At 36.7% G+C, this 23,093-nt stretch overlaps 2 protein-coding genes across 6 annotated transcripts in view; one reads left to right on the top strand and one right to left on the bottom strand.

Moving 5' to 3' along the window:
- TOE1 (target of EGR1, exonuclease) overlaps positions 1-23,093 on the bottom strand; it is a 42,234-nt gene that overhangs the window by 15,000 nt on the left and 4,141 nt on the right. Inside the window, exons 2-3 of one of the 4 annotated variants that reach the window (XM_053693570.1) lie at positions 12,676-12,705; positions 5,521-5,645 (exon numbers count right to left, since the gene is read on the bottom strand). In XM_053693570.1, the coding sequence (XP_053549545.1) occupies positions 5,521-5,631 (111 nt within the window). In that variant the 5' untranslated portion in view covers positions 5,632-5,645; positions 12,676-12,705. Of the gene's footprint in view, positions 1-5,520; positions 5,646-6,406; positions 6,538-12,675; positions 12,983-23,093 lie in introns of those variants that run through there. The other 3 variants (XM_053693568.1, XM_053693569.1, XM_053693571.1) reach the window with 3 other exon arrangements.
- Positions 12,946-23,093, top strand: part of MUTYH (mutY DNA glycosylase) — a 79,194-nt gene continuing 69,046 nt past the window's right edge. For both annotated transcript variants that reach the window (XM_053693573.1, XM_053693572.1), the window contains exon 1: positions 12,946-13,109. The gene's annotated coding sequence lies outside the window, so the exon portion shown is untranslated. The remainder of the gene's footprint in view (positions 13,110-23,093) is intronic.

The following is a 23,093-nucleotide window of genomic DNA, read 5'->3' as shown; positions in this document are numbered from 1 at the left end:
GTTCCTCATATGCCAGAGAGGCAAAGGGATAAAAATAAAATATCAGTAGCTTTTCCCATTCTTAAAAAAAGGATAATTTCTTTATTTTAGTGCTATCTGTGCAGTTACAATGTGTGTGTTAAGAAAAATTAAAAGGGCACTCTAGTTTAAACAAAAATTAAAGCTCTATTCCATCACAGCATTTTATTTTTAAAATGTATTAAGTTTCTCTGAAAAGGTTAAACACATAGTCAAGGTTACTCCACTGAACACCCCCCTTCTGCAAATACAGAACTTTAGGGATATAAAACACATTTTTCTTTCATGATTCAAATTTTTTTTGAGTTTCATATCCATTTAAGTGTATATGAAATCTAGACGCCAACTCAATGCAACACAGTCTTAATAGATATAAAATGTGCAAAGTTTAGAATCGAGTCAGAGCTCATTTTATTTTTTTAGAACAGTTATGCAGTTTAAGTCTATAGTGAAAGTAGTGTCACTGATGGCCATGTCAGGTGGTGCCTAGGATATGACGCTCAAAAATTCTCTTTTGTAATTTAGATTGAAAACATTTTATAAATTGTACTTTCTATGTACTTCTATTATCAAATTTGCTTAATTCTCATGATATTCTGTGTTGAAGAGATACCTAGGTACTAGGTAGGCATCTGAAGCACTACATGGCAGGAAAACTGCTGTCATATAGTGTTCCAGATATAGGCAGGCTCCTAAGCTTATGTCCCTGCTTTTCAACAAAAGTTACCAAGAGAACAAAGAAAATGTGATAATAGAAGTACTTTAGAGCATGATATTTGAAACAACTTTCTATCTGAATTATGTAAGAAATGATTGGGCTTTATGTCCCTTTAATATGGAAGTGTTATTACACACTATAATTATCCGGCTGTAACCTCACAGGTAAACTAGCACAGTACTACACAGTCCCTCTGTACACCTGCCAACTCCTCCCATTTCTCACTTTAGTCGATGATTCCATTTCAGTTGCATGAACTCAGCTACTTTTACTGCAAGTGTGCGCATAAGGGTCAGGAACCATCTGCAAACTTTAGTTTCCCAGGGGCTCGATAGGTCATTAATGCTAGACCTTCCGCTGCAACCGGTATCAGACTTAACAGTGCAGCTCTTGGTAAGCAGTATGCGAATATTTAAGGGGTACCAGGACCCCAAAATGTAGGCCCTATTTTAGAACACCAATGGTGAGTAGGAACCTTGGAAAATTTAGACCGACTAATAAATGGTAAAGGCTGCACTGCTGTGCCACTACAGATGAGGATGCATCTAGTGAGAAAATTAGGAATAAAAATAAGAACACAGATCAAGGGAGTGCTTGACTACTGACAAACGGCACCTATAAATGCGGTAGCAGGAGGTGACGTGCGTGTGGCTTTATTAAAGTGACAAAAAGTCCTATACCACCGATGAAGAGTTCGATGTTAAAAGGCTGTATCAACTGCACCACAGATTATGTGGTGTACGCGATAGAAGGCTCAGAACATAAAAAGCAATATATTGGGATGACAACTCGTGACGTGAGGACACGTATAAGAGGGCATCCTACATATATTGAAAATGATGTTCATGTGCTAATTAGGAAATGTATACTTTTGTATTTAGGACACATATATATCTATTGTGGATATTTTGTACCCTCTCATTTTAGGTAGATGGTTTGCCTATATATTGCATATAATGTAGAGCCAAAACTTATTTTGGTAGATTACCTATATAAATGTATTAATATATATCAGCGGCATCAAGATCAAACAACTTAGTCTCTGTGCGTGAAACACATATATACTAGCGGGTCTATGACTAATTCTAAAATGATATATTTATCCCTAACAATGAATCTACCTACATACGGCCAATATATGTATAATCAAGGTATTGGTTTTTATTGCATAATATTTCAAAGTTAAACTTTGTATTAAGCTATTAATTAATAATCTTAGTATTGTTAGTGGCTCCCGGGTTTGTCGAGCCCTGGTATAATGCATATTAAAAAAAAAAAAAAAAAAAAGTTATCAGCGTATATACAAAGCACTTATATTAGATAGAACTACTTAGCTATTGTATATGACTCACATAATTAGCTGGTTTATGACGGATCGTTATGTATTTATCCCTAACACAGAGTTTACTTATACATTGCCATTGTATGTAGTATCTAGCTGTTGGATTAACAGGTAACTTTTGTGGTTAAGCTGTTAAACAATTTCCATAATTTTGTCCAAATGTATGGGAGTGTAGCGGGTTAAAGCCCTATTGTTATTGAAAGTTTATGGGTTTACGGTGTGAACCAAAACTAGTCACTGAGGTATTGGGGTGAAAATAGTTAAGTGGAAGTGGTGTAGATACTTACTTGGGTTTATAAGCCACAGGTGTTAGGATTGCAAGTATGGTCTATGATTACGGCACAATTGTAAGCTGAAACACGTAAGACTGATCTCTTCACCACACTTGTTTTTTATTCAAATAAAGCGTGTTGTTTTAGAAACGCCTGGATCGTTTCCTTTTCTCTGATGAAATTTCCTTGCAAGTGAGGGGGAGCTTGCTACACGGATCCAGGTGCCGAGACGACACAGGACGATACCGAGGCTGGATAGCTTAGTTGCAAGTTTCCCCAGGTCTCAAATGTATGCAGCACTAGCAGTCCAGATACAACATATACAGCACAGCAGCAATTGCATAGGTAAAGGTGAAAGGAGACGGGTGCCACACTACAAACATAAGTTCTCTGAATTAAGAGGCTGCCATTTTCATGGATGGAAGTAGATGTAGGCTTAACCCCGTACATCTAGCTGTTGAGTTTTGTAATCTATTTGCTGCTGGTTTCCGTTGGACATTGAGTGTCTACGCTGTTAAAGTCCTGAGTATTACTTGAACTGATGCTCATATAGAGTTTGGGCTGGGGATTTGTATACGGAAAATGAGAAGCAGGCATACATGCATAGCCTCCGTTCATTGGCTATATCAGATTGGTTGATCCTTACCAATAAGCTGTTTTAAAAATACTATTATAATCAAACTATTATCTGTGCATAAATAAATATCTCTCACGGTTGATCTAATCCCTAGATAGGGGCCGGTATTTGCTCTTATTAATGGTTAACAACTAGTGTTAAAGTTACTGCATCCTATGAGCTGCTTGCACTTCTAATAATAGTGAATGCCTATAACTCACAGCAGTAGATGATTTGAAATTAACTGCATCCTAAGGGCTGCTTGCATTTCTAATACTAGTGCATGCTTATGACTCACAGCAGTACAAGACTTGTAATTCCATTAATTTATTCAGGTCTCTGCTATCCATCTACAATGGTGATAACTCAGTTGGATTAACACCTTATATTTTATTGATCAATTGGATTTATTGTATTCATGAGGTAAATATTAACTGAAGTTGATTCCATTTACAACTTCGTTTGAGCTATTTGTATCTAGCTAATTAATATAATACCTATTAACTAATTAGACCAAGTTGAAATATATTCTATATACAATATAATTTATCCAACCATATGTACATGGTATACCACAATATACCATAACCACTACACTTTTGTATACCGATACTCCATCTGATCACTATATCTGACCTATACCTAACAGCTGGAATTCCCACGTCTCACCAATAAGTAATATTTTATTAGCATATGAGTGTTAGGACTATGGATTAATTTGACATCCGAGGTCTTTTTAACCCATCTGACTAGCTGATATTTTATAACAACAAGGTGTTATCTTTCACTAGCTACCGTTGATCGTGCCCTCATTTAAGTTAATTCAGGTTCCTGTAATTTTAAATGTATTGTTTTGCCTTTGATTTTAAAAGTCCCAATAAAAGTTAGATTTTAATATACCTAGTTTATCCGCCATCCACATTCAGTCTAATATCTAACATAAAGGGAATGTGAGTGCTAACTATATGTGCTTATTTTGGAGGTTCACACCTCTTTGTTTCAATTGGCTGTATCCTTATCTGGAGCAGAGTGGAGGAATTCCAAGAGACTACTTGTTTAACCCTTTTTAATAAGGTAAATGCTTATCAAAAGAAGAGAATTTGTTTAAAAATAAAAATGCCTTATGCTATGTGATATTATGTGAGAACTCAGATATTTTTTATTTTATTTGGGTTTTAATATCAGTGTCATTTTCAAAATAAAAAGAAGCGAGCAACATCTTGTACAGTAATAAAACAAGTATCTAACACAAATGATTGTAATTACTGGTACAATAAACAAGAACAATAGCTGGTATTATAATATAGTGCAGGCGCCATTAAAGGGACATGAAACTCAAAAAATTTCTTTCGCCATTCAGATAGAGAATATAATTTTAAACAACTTTCCAATTTACTTCTATTATTTCATTTGCTTCCTTCTCTTGTTATCCTTTGCTGAAAAGTTTATCTAGGCAAGCTCAGGGGCAGCAGATAACCTAGGCTCTAGCTGTTGATTGGTGGCTGCATACATACAGTATATTGATTGTAACTGGCTCACCTATGTGTTCACTTAGAAACCATTAGTGCATTGCTGCTCCTTCAACAAATAATACCAAGAGAATGAAACAGATTAGATAATAGAAGTAAATTAGAAAGTTGTTTCAAATGGTATTCTCTATCTAAACCATGAAAGATTTTTTTGGGGTTTTATGTCCCTTTAATATGACTCAAAAAGGTGTTTAGGATTCTTTGTCCTCATAATTTTAAAGAAGGAAAAAGAAGGTGAGGGGAGAGATAGAAGGATGGGGGTGGAGGTAGTGGACAAGGGGTTCAATGATTAAAAGGGACATGAAACCCCCAAAAAATAAAAAAAATATTTTTTTTAAATAGAGAACAACATTTTAATCAACTTTCCAATGTAATTATATTATCTAATTTGCTTCATTCTCTTAGTATCCTTTATTGAAGAAGCAGCAATACACTACTGGGATCTAGCTGAATTATTGGGTGAGCCAATATCATGAGAAATATAAGTGCAGCCATCAATCGGCAGCTCCTGGGTCTAACTAGGCATCCCTTTTAACCAAGGATATCAAGAGAACAAAACAAAATTAGATAATAAAAGTAATCACGTGCTATCTGAATCATGAAAGAAAAATAATTGGGTTTTATGTCTCTAAGTATATATCTAGATATAGTTAAAGGATCATAAACTGCAGCAAACAAGAGTTAACCTGCTATTGCACATGAAGCATATCTAGATATTCTCAGAGTACCGGAATTTTATATACTGCAGCTGCTCAGAGTGCCAGTGGGGCTTGTTTCAAGTCAGCAATTAAACAGAGTCATTACCAGATGGTACAAGCACCTTAGGCTCTCTGAGCATGTGTTGTGTATAAAATGCTGGTGCACACTTAAATACACTTTTGAAGCAGCTATAGCTTTTATTAGAAGCATTTTTGCTAATACAAGTAAATTACAAAACAGTTTTTATTGAAAGCTGGAATATTCCTCTAAGCTTACTTTTAGTTGTAGACATGAAACAACGTTTTAAAAACAACGGCATCACTTACTGTATCAACGGCTATAAATGCGGATGTTTTCAGAGCCAGCAGGAGAGACGGCCAGAGCTCACTAAAGTTATCATTCTGGACATCAATCACAGGGACCGTCAAACATGTCATTGTCACCAGGTTATCTGCCAGTTTTACAAAAATAGTAAGATCTCAGCCCAATCTAAAAGAAAACTAAAGTGTATGCTCATATATACAAGAATACAATATAACAGATTTGTATTACATTTAAAGGGACACTAACACAATTTTTTTCTTTCATGATTCAGATAGAGCAGGAATTTAAAGCAACTTTCTAATTTACTTCTATTATCAATTTTTATTTGTTCTCTTGTTATATTTTTTTTTTTTTTAAAAACAGGAATATAAAGTTTAGGAGCTGGCCCATTTTTGGTTCAGAACCTGGGTTATGCTTGCTTATTAGTTTGCTAAATGTTTCTACCAATAAGCAAGCGCTATCCAGGGTGCTAAACCTAAAATGGGCTGGCTCCTAAGCTTTGCATTCTTGCTTTTTAAATAAAGATAGCAAGAGAACAAATAAAAATGGATAATAGGAGTAAATTAGAAAGTTGCTGCTCTAAATCATTAAAGAAAAAAAAATTGGCCTTAGTATCCCTTTAAAGTATTTCTATGGTAACCATAGATTCTCCAAGACTGCAGAGCAATAAACCTTATAGAAGCAATAGTATTTACAAACTGGGGTGTACTAATTAGTTTATAAACCAATGAATGGCTAATAAGTCTATTTTCCAATAAAGTATTAAAAAACCATTTTGCTTATCATATATAGATGTTTGTTTTATAACTGATGTCCTTACAGTCCTTTAAATTACCACTGTCGCCAAGGGGCGTTGATATTTATTAGATGTGGTTGTAAATAACTCACCTGTTACATGCAGGGAGATTATTTTTGCTTTTAATAACCTTGAGGAGAGGGTGGGCAACTCCCCAAATAAGTAGTAACCAAAAGGACTCCAGCATGTTGTCTCTCCCTTCAAAATAAGGTCAGCATGTTACCTGGAAGCAGGGAGGGAGCTTCCTCACTTTAAGGGACACTCAAATCAAAATTAAACTTTCATGATTCAGATAGCAGCAGTTTTATACAACTTTTTTTATTTACTTTACTTCCATTAACAAAATGTGCACCATTGTTTTATATTTGATCCTTTTTAAGTGACCAACTCCTACTGAGCATGTGCAAGAAGTCACAGAATATATGTGTTTGTGATTGGCTGATGGCTGTCAGATGATACAGGGGTGTGGAAATAGACATAACTGAAATTTGTAAGATAAAAAAATGCTACTTATTTACTTGTCCTTTAAACCATCTGCTGAAAAACTGAGTCTGTGCTGCTTATAGTACAATACATCTAAATGTAACCACCAATCAGCAAACGCTACCCAAAAATGGGCTGGCTCCTAAGCTTACATTCTTGTTTTTTCGAATAAAGATATTGCAAAGATTATGGTTAAAAACAAACACTTTATTAACATATATACAGACAAAACCAGTATTCTGATATTGGAATATTAAGAAAGTGGGATGATCACTACCACTTCTTCATTTAATTTATTCCAACACTAATTTAGTGTTGTAATAAATTAAATAAAGAAGTGGTAGTGATCATACTGGTTTTGTATGTATATTTGTTAATAAAGTGTTTGTTTTTAACCATAATCTTTGCAATATATAAGAGAGTCTAATTAAGCACTTGGCTTCAATGCCACAAATCCTATTTGTTGTCTCCAATATAATATTTTTCAAATAAAGATACCAAGAGAACGAAGAACTGTAATGAGTAAATTAGAAAGTTGCATGATCTATTTCACCGGTTTTCAAACCTGTCCTCAGATCTCCCTAACAGGCCACATTTTGAGTATATCTGAACTAGAGCACAGGTCAAATAATCAGCTGATTAATAAACAACATCCAAGGTAATCCAGAAACCCGGAACTGTTAAGGTGGCCTAAGGAAAGGTTTGAAAACCAGTGCTCTATCTGTATCATGAAAGTTTCAATTCAGTTTTCAATCTAACAATATTCAGAGTTAAATTACAGGAAAAGGGAACAAAATAAATTATGAAAATATATTGCAAAGTTTAACTACACTTTTATATTACATATCATACTGTGTAATATCTCTTTAACAAAACATGTGAAATTTGACCAGAGGCTAAGATTAGCTAACATTGAGAAAGACGTCACTAGTCTGGTGGAATACCATCAAGTTCACGGTAGCAATTAAAAGGACAGTAAAGTCAAAATTAAACTTTTGCGATTAAGAGAGAGCATGCGCGTTTAAACAACTTTCCAATTTATGTTATCTTATTTGCTTTGTTATTTTAATAAAGAGTAAAGCTTACTAGGCTCAAGAGCAGTGATGCCCTACTGGAACCTAGCTGAACCAATGACAATAGGCAGCCACAAGCTAGCTCCCAGTATTACATTATTGCTCCTGAAAACTGACTAGACCAAAGGGAAAAAAAATAAATGAGCCTCTCAATTATAAAGGGACAGGAAACCCCAAAATTTTCTTTCATAATTTGGATAGAACATACAATTTTAAACAACTTTCCAATTTACTTCCATTATCAAAATGTGCTTTGTTCTCTTGTTATCCTTTGCTGAAGGAACACTATTGTACTACTGTCAGCAAGATCTAGTCAGCCAATCACAAAAGACAAATGTGTGCAGGCACCGATTAGCAGCAGCTCCCACTAATGTAGGATATGTGCGTATTCTTTTTCAACAAGGCACATTTGAAAATAGAACAAAGCACACTTGAAAAAAGAAGTGAATTTAAAGTGAAGGTCCATTTTGATGAATTAGTGCCCGGTTTTTAACCCCTTAACGACCGAGGACGTGCAGGGTACGTCCTCAGAAAAAAGGCAGTTAATGCCTGAGAACGTACCCTGCACGTCCTCGGTGTGGAAAGCAGCTGGAAGCGATCCTGCTCGCTTCCAGCTGCTTTCCGGTTATTGCAGTGATGCCTCGATATGGAGGCATCCTGCAATAACCTTAAATGGCCATCCGGTGCAGAGAGAGCCACTCTGTGGCCCTCTCTGCACCGGACATCGGTGGCCGGTAACGTTGGTGGGTGGGAGCTGACTTGGGAGGCGGGTGGGCGGCCATCGATGGGCCGGGTAATGTAGAGGGGGGCGGGATCGGGGGCGGGGGCGCGCACAGGCGCGCGCGCGTGCACGTCGGGCGGGCGCGTGCACGGGGCGGGAGCGGGTGGGAACCGCTACACTACAGAAAAGACTGTTGTAAAAGTTTGTGTAAATCTTTTTATTTTCTAAACAAACCCAGTCAAAGGTATCTAGGAGGGGGTTGGGGTTTGTTCTTTGGTGGGTAGGGGAGCTACACTACAGAAAATGGGGGATAATAATAATAATAAAGCAACTATTTTTTTTTATAAACTGGGTACTGGCAGACAGCTGCCAGTACCCAAGATGGCGGCCATTAAGGCAGAGGGGGAGGGTTAGACAGCTGTTTGGTGGGGGATCAGCCAGGTTGGGGGCTAAGGGGGGCTCCTACACAGCAGCATATGTAAATATGCTTAAAAAAAACCCCAAAAAGCATAAATATATATTTTATTTTAGTACTGGCAGAGTTGCTGCCAGTACTTAAGATGGCGGGGACAATTGTGGGGTGGGGGAGGGAAGGGAGCTGTTTGGGAGGGATCAGGGGGTCTGATGTGTCAGGTGGGAGGCTGATCTCTACACTAAAGCTAAAATTAACCCTGCAAGCTCCCTACAAACTTCCTAATTAACCCCTTCACTGCTAGCTATAATACACGTGTGATGCGCAGCGGCATTTAGCGGCCTTCTAAGTACCAAAAAGCAACGCCAAAGCCATATATGTCTGCTATTTCTGAACAAAGGGGATCCCAGAGAAGCATTTACAACAATTTGTGCCATAATTGCACAAGCTGTTTGTAAATGATTTCAGTGAGAAACCTAAAATTGTGAAAAATTTAACTTTTTTTTTAATTTGATCGCAATTGGCGGTGAAATGGTGGCATGAAATATACCAAAATGGGCCTAGATCATTACTTGGGGTTGTCTACTACACTACACTAAAGCTAAAATTACCCCAAAAAGCTCCCTACATGCTCCCTAATTAACCCCTTTACTGCTTTGCATAATACCCGTGTGGTGCACAGTGGCATTTAGCATCCTTCTAATTACCAAAAAGCAACACCAAAGCCATATATGTGTGCTATTTCTGAACAAAGGGGATCCCAAAGAAAAATTTACAATCATTTATGCCATAATTGCACAAGCTGTTTGTAAATAATTTCAGTGAGAAACCAAAAGTTTGTGAAAAAGTGAACGATTTTTTGTATTTGATCGCATTTGGCGGTGAAATGGTGGCATGAAATATACCAAAATTGGCCTAGATCAATACTTTGGGATGTTTACTAAAAAAAAATATATACATGTCAATGGCTATTCAGAGATTCCTGAAAGATATTAGTGTTCTAATGTAACTAGCGCTAATATTGAAAAAAAATGGTTTGGAAATAGCAAAGTGCTACTTGTATTTATGGCCCTATAACTTACAAAAAAAGCAAAGAACGTGTAAACATTGGGTATTTCTAAACTCAGGACAAAATTTAGAAACTATTTAGCATGGGTGTTTTTTGGTGGTTGCAGATGTATAACAGATTTTGGGGGTCAAAGTTAGAAAAAGTGTGTTTTTTTCCAATTTTTTCTCATATTTTATAATTTTTTTTAAAGTAAATTATAAGATATGATGAAAATAATGGTATCTTTGGAAAGTCCATTTAATGGCGAGAAAAACGGTATATAATATATGTGGGTACAGTAAATGAGTAAGAGGAAAATTACAGCTAAACACAAACACCGCAAAAATGTAAAAATAGCCTTGGTCCCAAACGGACAGAAAATGGAAAAGTGCTGTGGTCATTAAGGGGTTAATAAACCTATTAAAAACAAGGGCACTTTAATTCATCAAAACTGACATTTCACGGTTTTCTTCAAAGACGTAACTTTTAATCCTGGCAGCCGCTCCAGGACTTCCTCTGCCCGTTGCAAGCCGTCTTCGCGGGTTCAAAATGACGAATCCGGCTTCTTCCAATCACAGCGTTGTATCAGGCCAAGATTCCCCAGGGGAATCGCTGGAGCGGCATTCAGGATTACAAAGGTACGTTTTTGAAGAAAAACAGTGAAATTTCAATTTTGATGAATTAAAGTGCCCTTGTTTTTAATAGGTTTATTAAAAACCGGGCACTAATTCATCAAAATAGACCTTCACTTTAAAAGGGTCTTAAAATTGCATGCTCTATCGGAATCATGCAAGTTTAATATTGACTTTCTTATCAATTTAAAAATGTGGAGGGGAGAAAAAAACCAATGTATTTACTCGTCCACTGCAATGTCTTACTCATCCGGTGTTCTGGTAAGAAGGCAAACTTTGGAAAAGAGCGAACCATGTCACTTCCCGTTACATCAGCTGTTTCACAAATTTTGGACCTAATGCGCATGCGTGCCAGTGTCATCACATACCTGGCCGTATACGTCACTGGTAAAATATTTAGAGCTGTGAAATTTCGGAACCCTTTCTAGAGCGCATGCGAAGGATTTTGTATCACAAATGGTGCGCTCATGGAAAGCCGTTTATTAGGCTTCTCAGCAATATACGGAACTCTGCCCCCCATTGCAACTACTCCCATTACTACTACTCTAAAGCTTAGTCTCCGTGCTCGTGCATGACAAACAGCCACTCAGCACTTTTCACAGGCTCCCTTTCAATGTCATTGTGTTTCACACATCTCCAATTCATTGTTCTCTTTGTTAATCAACCAATAGATTTACTGCTGCAACAAATGTTTAAACAAACACTGAGAGGCTGTTTGTCATGCACGAGCACGGAGAGACTCAGCTTTAGAGTAGTAATGGGAGTAGTTGCAGTGGGGGCGGAGTTCCAGATATTGCAGAGGAGCTGAATAAACAGCTTTCCAAGAGCGCACCATTTGTGATACAAAATCCCACGCATGCGCTCTAGAAAGGGTTTCCGGAATTTCACAGCTCTAACTATTTTACCAGTGACGTATGCAGCCAGGTATGCGATGACGCTGGTACGCATGCGCATTAGGTCCAAAATTTGTGAAACAGCTGATGTAACGTCACAGGAAGTGACATGCTTCGCTCTTTTCCAAAGTTTGCCCTATTACCAGAACACCGGAACTAGTGGGCTAAAGGAAATGTCTAACCTGACTATATTTATTAAATGCTAGTACCAATGATAAAAGTACTAAAAACAGACATCCCAACTCTCCCTGAAGTTCAGGGAGTCTCCCTGATTGTAATAGCGGCTCCCTGATGCCAGCAAATGGAATGCAATCTCCCTGAAACTCCAAGTACCATGATCCAATGTGGCTGAAATCCAGAAAAGTGTTTCTTTAAGGAATGCCTTTAGTTGCTGGGACGTTATAGAACCCTCAAAGCATCAGTAACCAAAAAGCCCCCAATGATTTTAATAAAATAAAACACAAATACTACCTTATTTACTGCACGTAATTAAAACTTCATATTCTAAAATATTTAAGCATTCACTGGAAAATAGGTTTGTTGTATGTGGTTGTGCAATAAAGCTACTTTTTTTTTAATGTGACTTTAGTGGAAAGCTACTTTAATGATAAGTCCCTATCTTATTTAGTGTTTCAAGGTGTCCAATATATAACTGGGAGGGGGGTGGGGGCACACAGTAGCGGGTGAAGCCACCTCCCTGAAATAATTTTTTGCAGGTTGGGATGTCTGTAAAATATAATACTAATGCGTTACAATGTTTTATTATTTCTGTGTTTATTAACTGTATTTAACTCCTGGAAATGGTTTAAACACATAAATAAAATCAGCTCCAGGGCAGCAATGCACTGACTGAACACATCTTGTGAGCCAATAAAAAGATGCATGTGTGTAGCCACCACTCTTCTCCAGTAGCGCTGCTTGTGAACCTAGATATGTGTGTTTTTCAACAAAGGATGATGATTAAGTACATTTTATAATAAAGGTAAACTTAAACGTATCTTAAAAGTTGTATGCTCTGTCACACATGAGTTTAATTTTGACTTGCACGCCTCTTAATAAATTACACCGATAAGATGTTTACTATATCAAACAAATGTACCTTCACATTTCCTTTACGTGAACGACCAACCTAGAAAACAATGACACATGAGAACGTTAAAATGATAAACCATTACATTCCTTACGTCAATCAGCTTCCTCTGCTCAACAAATTCACTTCTTCCGGCGCATGTCAGTGACGTCCCGTCATGCAGCTGCCTATTGGCTGGTATGGAGGCTTGTCAGCGATACCCACGCCTACATTCTGGCTATAATGAACCAACCAGAAAGTTTCAAAATGCTACTTCCATCGTTTATACTAGGAGAAAAAACACTGCTGAATTCATTTTGGCCAGAAGAGCTACAGCGAGTAAAGTGCGCCCTTACTTTAACCAATCACATCTTAAAACGTGAGTGTGTGGGCGTGGCTTGTATGAAGAACGAGGCGTGGAACTCATAACACGCTGACACGCACAGGAGTGAATGAGAGAAGACGTGAGTTTGTGTGTAAGATATTATGGTACTTCCAATTGTTCGGTTTTTTTATAGAGGCATTTTTGCTTGTACAGGGCAGTAACTAATGTTCTGCAATAAATGAGCAGAAATGGTGCTTGTATTCTATAAAGTTTTTTTTCCATTAAAAAACCCAAAACAAACAAACCTATATGGGTGGGAAAATATAATCGTGAAATACTGGTTCATTCAGTTTTAATTATAGGAAAATTCTTAGTTGTCATGATTTCCAGCAATGCAAGTAGTTTAAAAAAACACTTTGATTATTATTAGTAAAAAAAAAATGTCATGTACAGTGTCATGTGGCCCCATGAAATGTATCGGTTGTGTCAACGTACTAAAGTCAATTGACTATATTGTGGTCAACCATTCTAAAAACATGTCACTACACCATGGTCAATCTTTCTTCAACATCACAGGCTTGAGTTATTTGCCCATTCCGAGGTAGTATAATTTAATTATAAAAGGCTGGCCACTTCCCTATGTGAATATATAAATAATTCATATCAAATATAAAGATAAAATGTATCAAATTGATAATGTGGTCGGACATAAGGTTTATGGAATGAAACATTTACAGATTGAACTAAATTTATGTATCTGCAAAATTATTTATTAGAAGAACCCTGTTTTTCTCCTGCCAACTCCAAAACTCCCATTTAATATATAGGTTTTCTCAATTGTTGTATATAGGTCCCCTAAGTTTCAGTTTGTGAAATAATTTAGCAAATACATCAATTTTAGTTAAATCTGTAAATGGTTCATTACATAAACCTTATGTCCGATCACTCTATGTAGACACAACCGTTACATTTCGTGGGGCCAATTGTACATGATGTTTTTTTTAATGTAATCCGTCCTATACTTTAAAGGGACACTGTAAGCAAAAAATATCTAAGCTTGTAACGAACTAACTACCCTAATCAAACATTTTCTCAATATAATCTCATAATGAGATTGTTACCGTTTTGCCGATTTCTTTCTTCAATTATTTATTGCTTTCCAAACCCACTCCGTGGGTATCCTTAACTCCTGTGCAATCCGGGCTGACAACCGCGGTTTGAATATGGCGCCTCTAATAAGCTCTGCGCATGCGCAAGATTGCGCAACGTCACAGAAACCGTCACTCCTTGTAATGCGCAAGCGTGATTCCTATCTGTGGGTAACTTCGGATTCACTAGTTGAAAATGCGCATGCGATATTTCGCCGATTTTATGCGCAGTAGGACAAATTAGTCTCTTAATGAGATGCATAAACATGCAATATGATTGGTTACTGTATCCTAACACATAGTGCCGACATTTGTGGGCTGGATATCGTGACGTAATCACCGAAAACTAAATATGATTTTTCTACCGTTATGCTTCTTCGTTTTACAACATTTATAGGTCAGTATGTTTTAGTTTATGCTTATTACATGTTATATGGGGTTTGTTTATAATAAAAATAGTAAAAGATAGTAATCCTTTAACTGTTGATCATTTGGGCTTCACATATATTTTTAAATATTATTTTAAATTGTATGTTTTTTTTTCCATTGTACGCTAGTCACCGCACGCATGCGCACTGAAGGCAACGCGCCTCTATAAATCCTGAGCCTTTATTCATCTGATCGGGTTGCATGCGCGGAGTGTGCCTGGAGCGCAAACGCAATGAAGGTTATTGCCCATATAACTCCTCAACCCTTTGCTTTTACTACAACATCTGATTTTGGGAGGTTAGGCCTCTTGCGCATGCGCAGTGAGCGACACACACCTTCAACAGCTGGTGTCACGTCACTAGAAGTGACGCGGGTCAGGAATTCTTATAAGTCGACGCAAAATTTAGAACACCCCTAATATACCAATGTAATCTGCACCTGAGTTATCGAAAGTGGAGACATGTATAAATGTGCTTTTTTTTTTTAATTTACATTTTGTATTCCAAGCAGTAAAAACAAAAACAAAATATACATAAACATTGGTATTATATGTTTACACATCCGACGCAAAAAAGACACCACTTTCCAAAATATTATTAGTATATTGAACCGTATTGTCCTATACATATTTACAAAGACAATGACCCTTGCAAATATAAAACATGGTACCTTACAACTACATAACATGGACTCATCTGTATAAGCACCTTACTACATTATTAATGTCCAACCACTGAACAAGTTCAAATCCAATTCTTTCCCCCAGCGTCCATAACTATTTGTGTCACATATCAATGGTGACAAAATTTGTTTCTGAACTGGGATCTCTAAAACTTTAATGAAGCTATGTCATTTATCCGAATAAAGTTTTCTAATCTTTGTTCTTTTTCATACAAAACATCAAACACTTCAATAGGCGCTTGATTTTTTAAGGACTCTAAAATCTCTAATACTGGGGATGCTAGAGGAAAGCCACAATCTCAGAATACATTTCCTTGTTAAAGTGAAGGTAAACTGAAAGCAATCTCTAATTGTCATATGAGGCTATACTAAAAATAAACATGAGTTTAAGTCATCAAAACTTACAATGTTAATTTTAATATCTTTATTTTGAACGCAACACCTACTATTTACTGCTATCCGCCGACTGCCCCAAGACAAACAACAACAAAAATTTCTGACGATGATTGCGTTGTACAATCCAATCAATGGCGTTTTGGCATGTTTCAGTGAAAAAAAAATCAATTACTTTGCGCATGTGTTAGTGACGTCAGGCAGCTTCTCATCGTTCCTTACTCGCATGCGCAGTTTAACTTTGAAGACATATCTGCCCACAGTTCAGTAAAATATGGAGATTCTGCATAGTAAAGATTTTGATCAATCTTAGTATATCACTGCAGCGAAAAGGTAATAACTGCGTCATCAACATTTAGATTGCGGGTGCAGCCGTGATAGAAGTAACAGTGTCAATAGAAGAAAGTAGAGGGGGCGGAGCATAAGAATGAAGCAACAGATTGGTAAAGATTAAAAATTATTAATTATAATGCATATTAAAATTATTTATATATATATATATATATATATATATATATAGCGCGAGTAATACCTACTAGATACATTTAAAACAGATTAGATGGTATAAAATAGTGAAAATTACCATCACTTTAATCCCCTAACGACTCATGTTGTACAGGGTACGTATACAGCCGCTTTGTGGTTATTGCAGTGATGCCTCAATATCGAGGCATCCTGCAATAACCCTTTTTACCCCTCCGGTGCAGAGAGAGCCACTCTGGCCCTCTCTGCACCGGAAATCGATGGCGAAAAAATTGTTGGTTGGTGGGTGGGCGGCCATCGATGGCTTTTTGGATTAAGAGGGGGGCGGGATCAGGGGTGTGGTCGTCAGGAGGGAGCGGGTGGGAACCGCTGCACTTCAGAAAAAAATACTTTTAAGTGGGAGAAAGGGGGGAGGGAATGGGTTAATAAGTAGCTAAGGGATCTGGGAAGGGTGGGGGGGAAGCTACACTACAGAAAAAAAAAATATATATATATTTTTGTATAAACTGGGTACTGGCAGACAGCTGCCAGTACCCAATATGGCTCCAAATAAGGTAGAGGGGGAGGGTTAGAGAGCTGTTAGGGGGGGATCAGGGAGGTTGAGGGCTAAGGGGGGACCCTACACAGTAGCATATGTAAATATGCTTTGGGGGAAAAAAGATACCTTTTTATTTTAATACTGGCAGACTTTTTGCCAGTACTTAAGATGGCTGGGACAATTGTGGGGTGGGGGAGGGAAGAGAGCTGTTTGGGAGGGATCGGGGGGGGGGGGGTGATGTGTCAGGTGGTAGGCTGATCTCTACACTAATCCAACCGAATGGAAAGATGATATAAAGAATACCACAATTCCAAAAGTATGCACTTTTAGCACTCTGGGCCCTAAACTAAAGGGTGGGTGGTCCCTGCTGGGATTGGATAAAAATTAACTTTTATTGTAACCTTTAAAAAACCAAATTGTTGGTTGAAGTACACATACTATTAAAATACACTCCAGTACCATATACCAATCACTACACACTAAACAGGTGAATATATAATTAAATAAAATAAAGAGGAAAAGCCCGAGGAGTGCCACTATTCAATTTTGTGTGTGTATGATCTCTACACTAACCCTGCAAGCTCCCTACAAGCTACCTAATTAACCCCGGCACTGCTGGGCATAATACACGTGTGATGCGCAGTGGCATTTAGCGGCCTTCTAATTACTAAAAAGCAACGCCAAAGCCATATATGTCTGCTCTTTCTGAACAAAGGGGATCCCAGAGAAGCATTTATAACCATTTATGCCATAATTGTACAAGTTGTTTGTAAATAATTTCAGTGAGAAACCTAAAGTTTGTAAAATAAAATTGTGAAAAAGTGAACGATTTTTTTTATTTTATTGCATTTGGCGGTGAAATGGTGGCATGAAATATACCATAATGGGCCATCGATCAATACTTTGGGATGTCTTCTAAAAAAAAAAATATTCATGTCAAGGGATATTCAGGGATTCCTGAAAGATATCAGTTCCCCAATGTAACTAGCGCTAATTTTTTTTAAAAAGGGGTTTGGAAATAGCAAAATGCTACTTGTATTTTTTGCCCTATAACTTGCAAAAAAATCAAAGAACATGTAAACATTGGGTTTTTCTAAAGGACAAAATTTAGAAACTATTTAGCATGAGTTTTTTTTATTGTGGTTATGTGACAGATTTTGGGGGTCAAAGTTAGAAAAAGTGTGTGGGTTTTTTTTCTAATTTTTTCCTCATATTTTATAAAAAAATTTTATAGTAAATTATAAGATATGATGAAAATAATGGTATCTTTAGAAAGTCCATTTAATGGCGAGAAAAACGATATATAATATGTGTGGGTACAGTAAATGAGTAAGAGGAAAATTACAGCTAAACACAAACACCGCAGAAATGTAAAAATAGCCCTGGTCCTTAACGGAAAAAAATTGAAAAATGGCCTTGTCCGTATGGGGTTAACATTATCATTACCACAAAAGCCTCACATTAATTTTTTACTGCTAGGTTTGCCAAAGTTATAATATTTCGGAAATTTAATTGCACTCTTGTTTTCAGCACTTTAGAGACCCAATAGCTAATTTTAGCCCAGAGTTGTTTAATCTTCGGGCACTCCCAAAAATAGTGTTTAAGATTAGGGTTACCCAGTTTGCATTTAATGCATTGAGATAGTTTTAGCCAAGCAATGAGTTTTCCATATAGATGGGTGCTTTTGCAGAATATCATTAATGTAGTGAGAAATTTGACCATAGGCGAAATAGTAAAAATCTGGTATCTGAACCTTACGTTGTAACTCTTCAAAAGATATTATTTTCCTTTGTGGTATATTTATTAAGTCACCTATTGTTTGTATGTTTGCCTTATGCCAACCTTTTAGAAAAACCTGAAGACATACATGGTAAAAACAATGGGTTTCCCCTTATAGGTAGAAATAGTAAAAAAGTGCTGTTGAGCCCCCATAACCTTATGGTCTTTCTGCCAGGCCCTAAGTATACTCACATACATGATGTTATTTCTAATTGCGGGTAAGAGATCTTTCCATTTTTGATGTAACAACGAGGACACTGCTATATCTTCTAGAATTAAAGCATCCATAATCAGAATCATATTCATTGGGTATAATAGTTTCAGGAAAATTATCATCTTTATTAAATGGGCTCTACCTGTTAAACAAATAGGTAGCCCTTTCCAATGCATAAAATCCTTTTTGATGTCTTCAAAAAATTTGGCTAAAGTTTTATTTTGTACCAATCATTTGGGTTACTGGAGAATACCCAGGTATGTTAGTTATTTGTTTACTTCAACAAAGGGTACTTTACTTTTATTAATCCACAGGATCTCTGCTTTATTCTCGTTTATTTTATAGCCTGATAGCCGCCTAAACGCCTCATTTAAATGCAGTTCTGGATCTTGTATGAAAAGCAACATGTCATCCGCGTAAAGTGCAAGATTAAAACTACTCTCCTTTATCTTAAAGCCAAAAGGGATTTTGCAGAGTTTGACGGCTAAGGGTTCCAATACCGAATTAAATTATAAAGGCGATAAGGGACATCCCTGCCTTGTTCCCCTTTCTAGGGTAAACCTTGTGAATGACTCCCCATTAACAGACAATAGGGCAGTTGGTTTGTTATAAATGTTTTTAATAAGAGAGAGGAAGAATCCCTGAATATTATATTTTTTTAGACAGGAGAATAAAAATGGCCATTTGACCCTTTCGAAAGTTTTTTTTCTGCATCTAAATCTAAGAGAGGAGCATTCCTCTTAGGCTGTTCTGTCGGCTGTTTTTGCACATGCTCAATAGGAGCTGGTGACTCAAAAAGTTTTAACTATAAAAAGACTGTGCACATTTTGTTAAATGAAGTAATTTGGAAAGTTGTTTAAAATAGCATGCTCTATCTGAATAATGAAAGTTTAATTTTGATTGAGTGTCCCTTTAAGTAGCCAAAAATGATTTACTATGTATAACACTTTTCTCATGTTCTTTGCTGAGGATCTTGCTTGAACAAAACCTGACTGATCATTGTGTATTATTAAAAGGTAAATCTGTTTTTAATCTGTTGGCTAACATTTTTGCCAGTACAGTATTTTATAATCTTGGTTGAGCAACGAGATTGGTCTATGAGGCAACTTTAAGAGGATCCTTCCCTGTTTTTGGTATGACGATTATACATGCAGCTGAGAATTATTGAGAGGGCTGAATTTCTCCTGATAAATATGGGTTGAATATTTCTATCAAAATTTTAGAGGTTTGCTCTTGAAGTATTTTATACCATTCCATAGTGAGACCATCTGGTCCGGGTGCTTTTCCTAATTTTAACTCCCCCATAGTTTAAAGGGACACAATTCTTCTTTCACAATTCAGATAGAGCATGTAATTTTAAGCAACTTTCTAATTTACTCCTGTTATCAATTTTTCTTAATTCTTTTGCTATCTTTATTTGAAAAGCAAGAATGTTAGTTTAGAAGCCGGACCATTTTTGGTTCACAACCTGGGTTGTCCCTGCTGATTGAACAGCACTAATAAACAAGTGCTGTCCAGGGTACTGAACCAAAAATTGTCCGGCTCCTTAGCTTAGATGCCTTCTTTTTCAAATAAAGATAACAAGAGAACGAAGAAAAAATTATAGGAGTAAATTAGAAAGTTGCTTAAAATTGCATGCTCGATCTGAATTATGAAAGAAAAAATGGGTTTTAGTGTCCCTTTAATTAAATTCCTCTAGCGTAATTACTACATATAGATCTTACTGTTCTTTTGTAATTTCTGTCATGGGTATCGAGTCTAGAAACAATTTACTTTCTTGTTTTATATTGCTGTGTTTTTCTGATGTATACAGTGTTGCATAATATTTACTAAACTCTTCAGCAATTTCTTCCGATTTTGTTTAAATTCCCTTCTCTGATTCTATTTGAAGAACTTGCTTATTAGATTTACGATTTTTAACTAGACTAGCTAGAAATGTCCTTGCTCTGTTGCCCTGTCTATAGAATTTAGCTTAAGCTTTTTTATGTCTCTAGTGGCTTGATGGGACAAGTAAATATTAATTTCCTTTTTAATAGATAACTTTTTAAATTGTTATAAGAATGGTTCCCCAAGTTCAGTGCATATGCTGCTCCCAGTTTTTCACTTAGGTGCCTATACTGCCTTTGCATGATCTTATTGTATTTAGCTACAAAAGCAATAATGTGACCTCCCCATAGGCAGAACTTTCTTTCACTTTCTGCGATGAGATTTTTTTAGTGAAAATGTTTCTGCAGGTCATTTTTAAATAAAATTCAATTTTAAATTAGGCAGTTACACTAAAGCACCAGTACAATTGCAATGTGTTGATTAACTGGAGAATAAAGCCATTTGTAAAGTTTTAGACTTTAAAAATTGCATTGCAAATTAGCTGCAGACAAAAAAAGAAATTGTAAAATGTCTCTTAAATAAATTTGTTTCCTTTTCTCTTTGTCTAACATAGAAGTGCAGTATTAAAAACGGTGCATTGCTCATACGAACGTCTTACATTCAGAAAAAAACAGCTTTGCAGACTGGCAAAAGCTAGGGGGACGAGTTTGACAATAACCCCTGAGAGCCAGTTAACAATCAATACAATGCTGCTTTGCAGCACTACTGCATTATTTGACTGTTCTTCAAACAGCACTTTGCTCTGAATGCACTGTGTTAAGGAAAACTTACACAGCGCAGCCAGAGCACAGCTCTGTTTGAAAAGAACAGCCTAATGTGGAGCAGTGCTGCAAAGTTAAAGCACATAACAGTTCCTGCATGTGTCCTGTTCTTTCTGCAGATATGCTACATTTTCTGCGATGACATCTCAGATCACTGTATGTTCTGCCTTGGGGGTGACCTCTAATAACCGCTTTCCCTGCCTCCAAAATTGTTTGAAATATACAATCATCACCTTTTATTGTTCTCGATAAATTCTTCCCATTTTTCTTTTTAATAGAGCCTCAAATTTTTTGGAACCATATAAAAACTTGAGAAACTTAAATCTCAATGTTTGTTTCCTTATACTTGATAATGACAACATTATATTAATTGGTGCGTGTTCAGAGATTATAATTTCCCCTATTCTTACGTCTGATTTGTTGCGCTAGGTCCTTTGAGATAAAAAATAAATCTATCCTAGACATCGATCCATATTTTTTTGACATGCATGTAAATTGATTTTTGTATCTCCATGTATCTATTAGATCTAATGCTTCCATCAGTAGTAAGCTAATTTTTTTTTTGTCAAATTTACCTCTTTTATCTTTATTTTTCTTGGGTGACTTATTTTCTTTGTTTAATCTATCAATTTTGGAATTGGGGGTTAAATTAAAGTCGCCGCCTATGATCATTTTTGTATCACCAAATTTATTTAGTACTTCAATGATTCCCAAAAGGCTCTGCTGGACTCATTAGGGCCGTATATATATTACATAAAGTTAACACTTCATTATTTAATTCCCTGGGGATCACGAATTGTCTTTATCTGATAATCTAATTTTTTATTAAACAATATTGCTATACCTCTACTACTTTTCTTGTAGGATGAGAATATGATTTCCTTAACCCATTCTCTTTTCAATATCATATGTTCCTTGTCAAGTAAATGTGTCTCTTACCAAATCCGAATTAAAGCATTTTCTTAAGTGATTAAAAATATTTTTCCTTTTAATGGGGGATTTTATACCCCCCACATTCCACGATTAGGGATGCCCAGAAATAAAAAAATTTGGACCGAAACCGATACCGAAAATTCAGGATGCCCCCTGCCGAAAACCGAAACGAAACCGAAATTATTTTTTTCTTTTTTTAAATACAGTGTGTAAGTGTAGCTGATAGAGCTTGTAAGCGGGAAAGCTCTAACAAATGGGCATGGTCACTTGTACCGTAGGGCGCAATCTACAGTGAAACTGGTGGAGCTCTACAAGGGAGAGCGTGGTTATAGCCAAACAACAATACGAGGTGGACATGTGTTTTGTTTTTGGGTGTAGTTATCCGTGCGATAAGCATGGCTGCACCTGATCGTCTCATCGTATCTCCGCCTAGTTCCTGGTTTGGGTCTCACACTGACCCATCAGATTATATGTCCGGAGCCCCAAATGGAGTCTGCCTGTCACCTATCACCAGGACCACCGGACTTAGCTACGACCTTACGTGCAAGGTGGTTATAGAAAGTCAATGTGCTTTTTTGTATACACTGTCTGGTGGGTTCTAATTCGTACCAACTGTGTGCGAGCTTGGGACTTATGCATATATAGTGTGCACGGATATTTGCCTCAGGCGAATAGAATGTCTATGCACAAGAGGCTGATGTATGAGCACTGTATATAAGGCTTATACATATTCACTGTGTGTGCTTAGGGCTGTGTCTGATAATATCAAGTGTGTATAAACATGTTACGTATCCTCCTTTGAATCCTGTATTCAAAACTTTGGTTTCCTTCTTTAAAAAAAAAAAAGTCACTGCTGGTTTCAAATATCATCATGTCA

Source organism: Bombina bombina, chromosome 10, assembly GCF_027579735.1.
Source record: "Bombina bombina isolate aBomBom1 chromosome 10, aBomBom1.pri, whole genome shotgun sequence".
Classification (NCBI taxonomy): domain Eukaryota; kingdom Metazoa; phylum Chordata; class Amphibia; order Anura; family Bombinatoridae; genus Bombina; species Bombina bombina.
The sequence above is the reverse complement of the archived record's forward strand: the minus strand, read 5'-3'. Positions and strand labels throughout refer to the sequence as shown.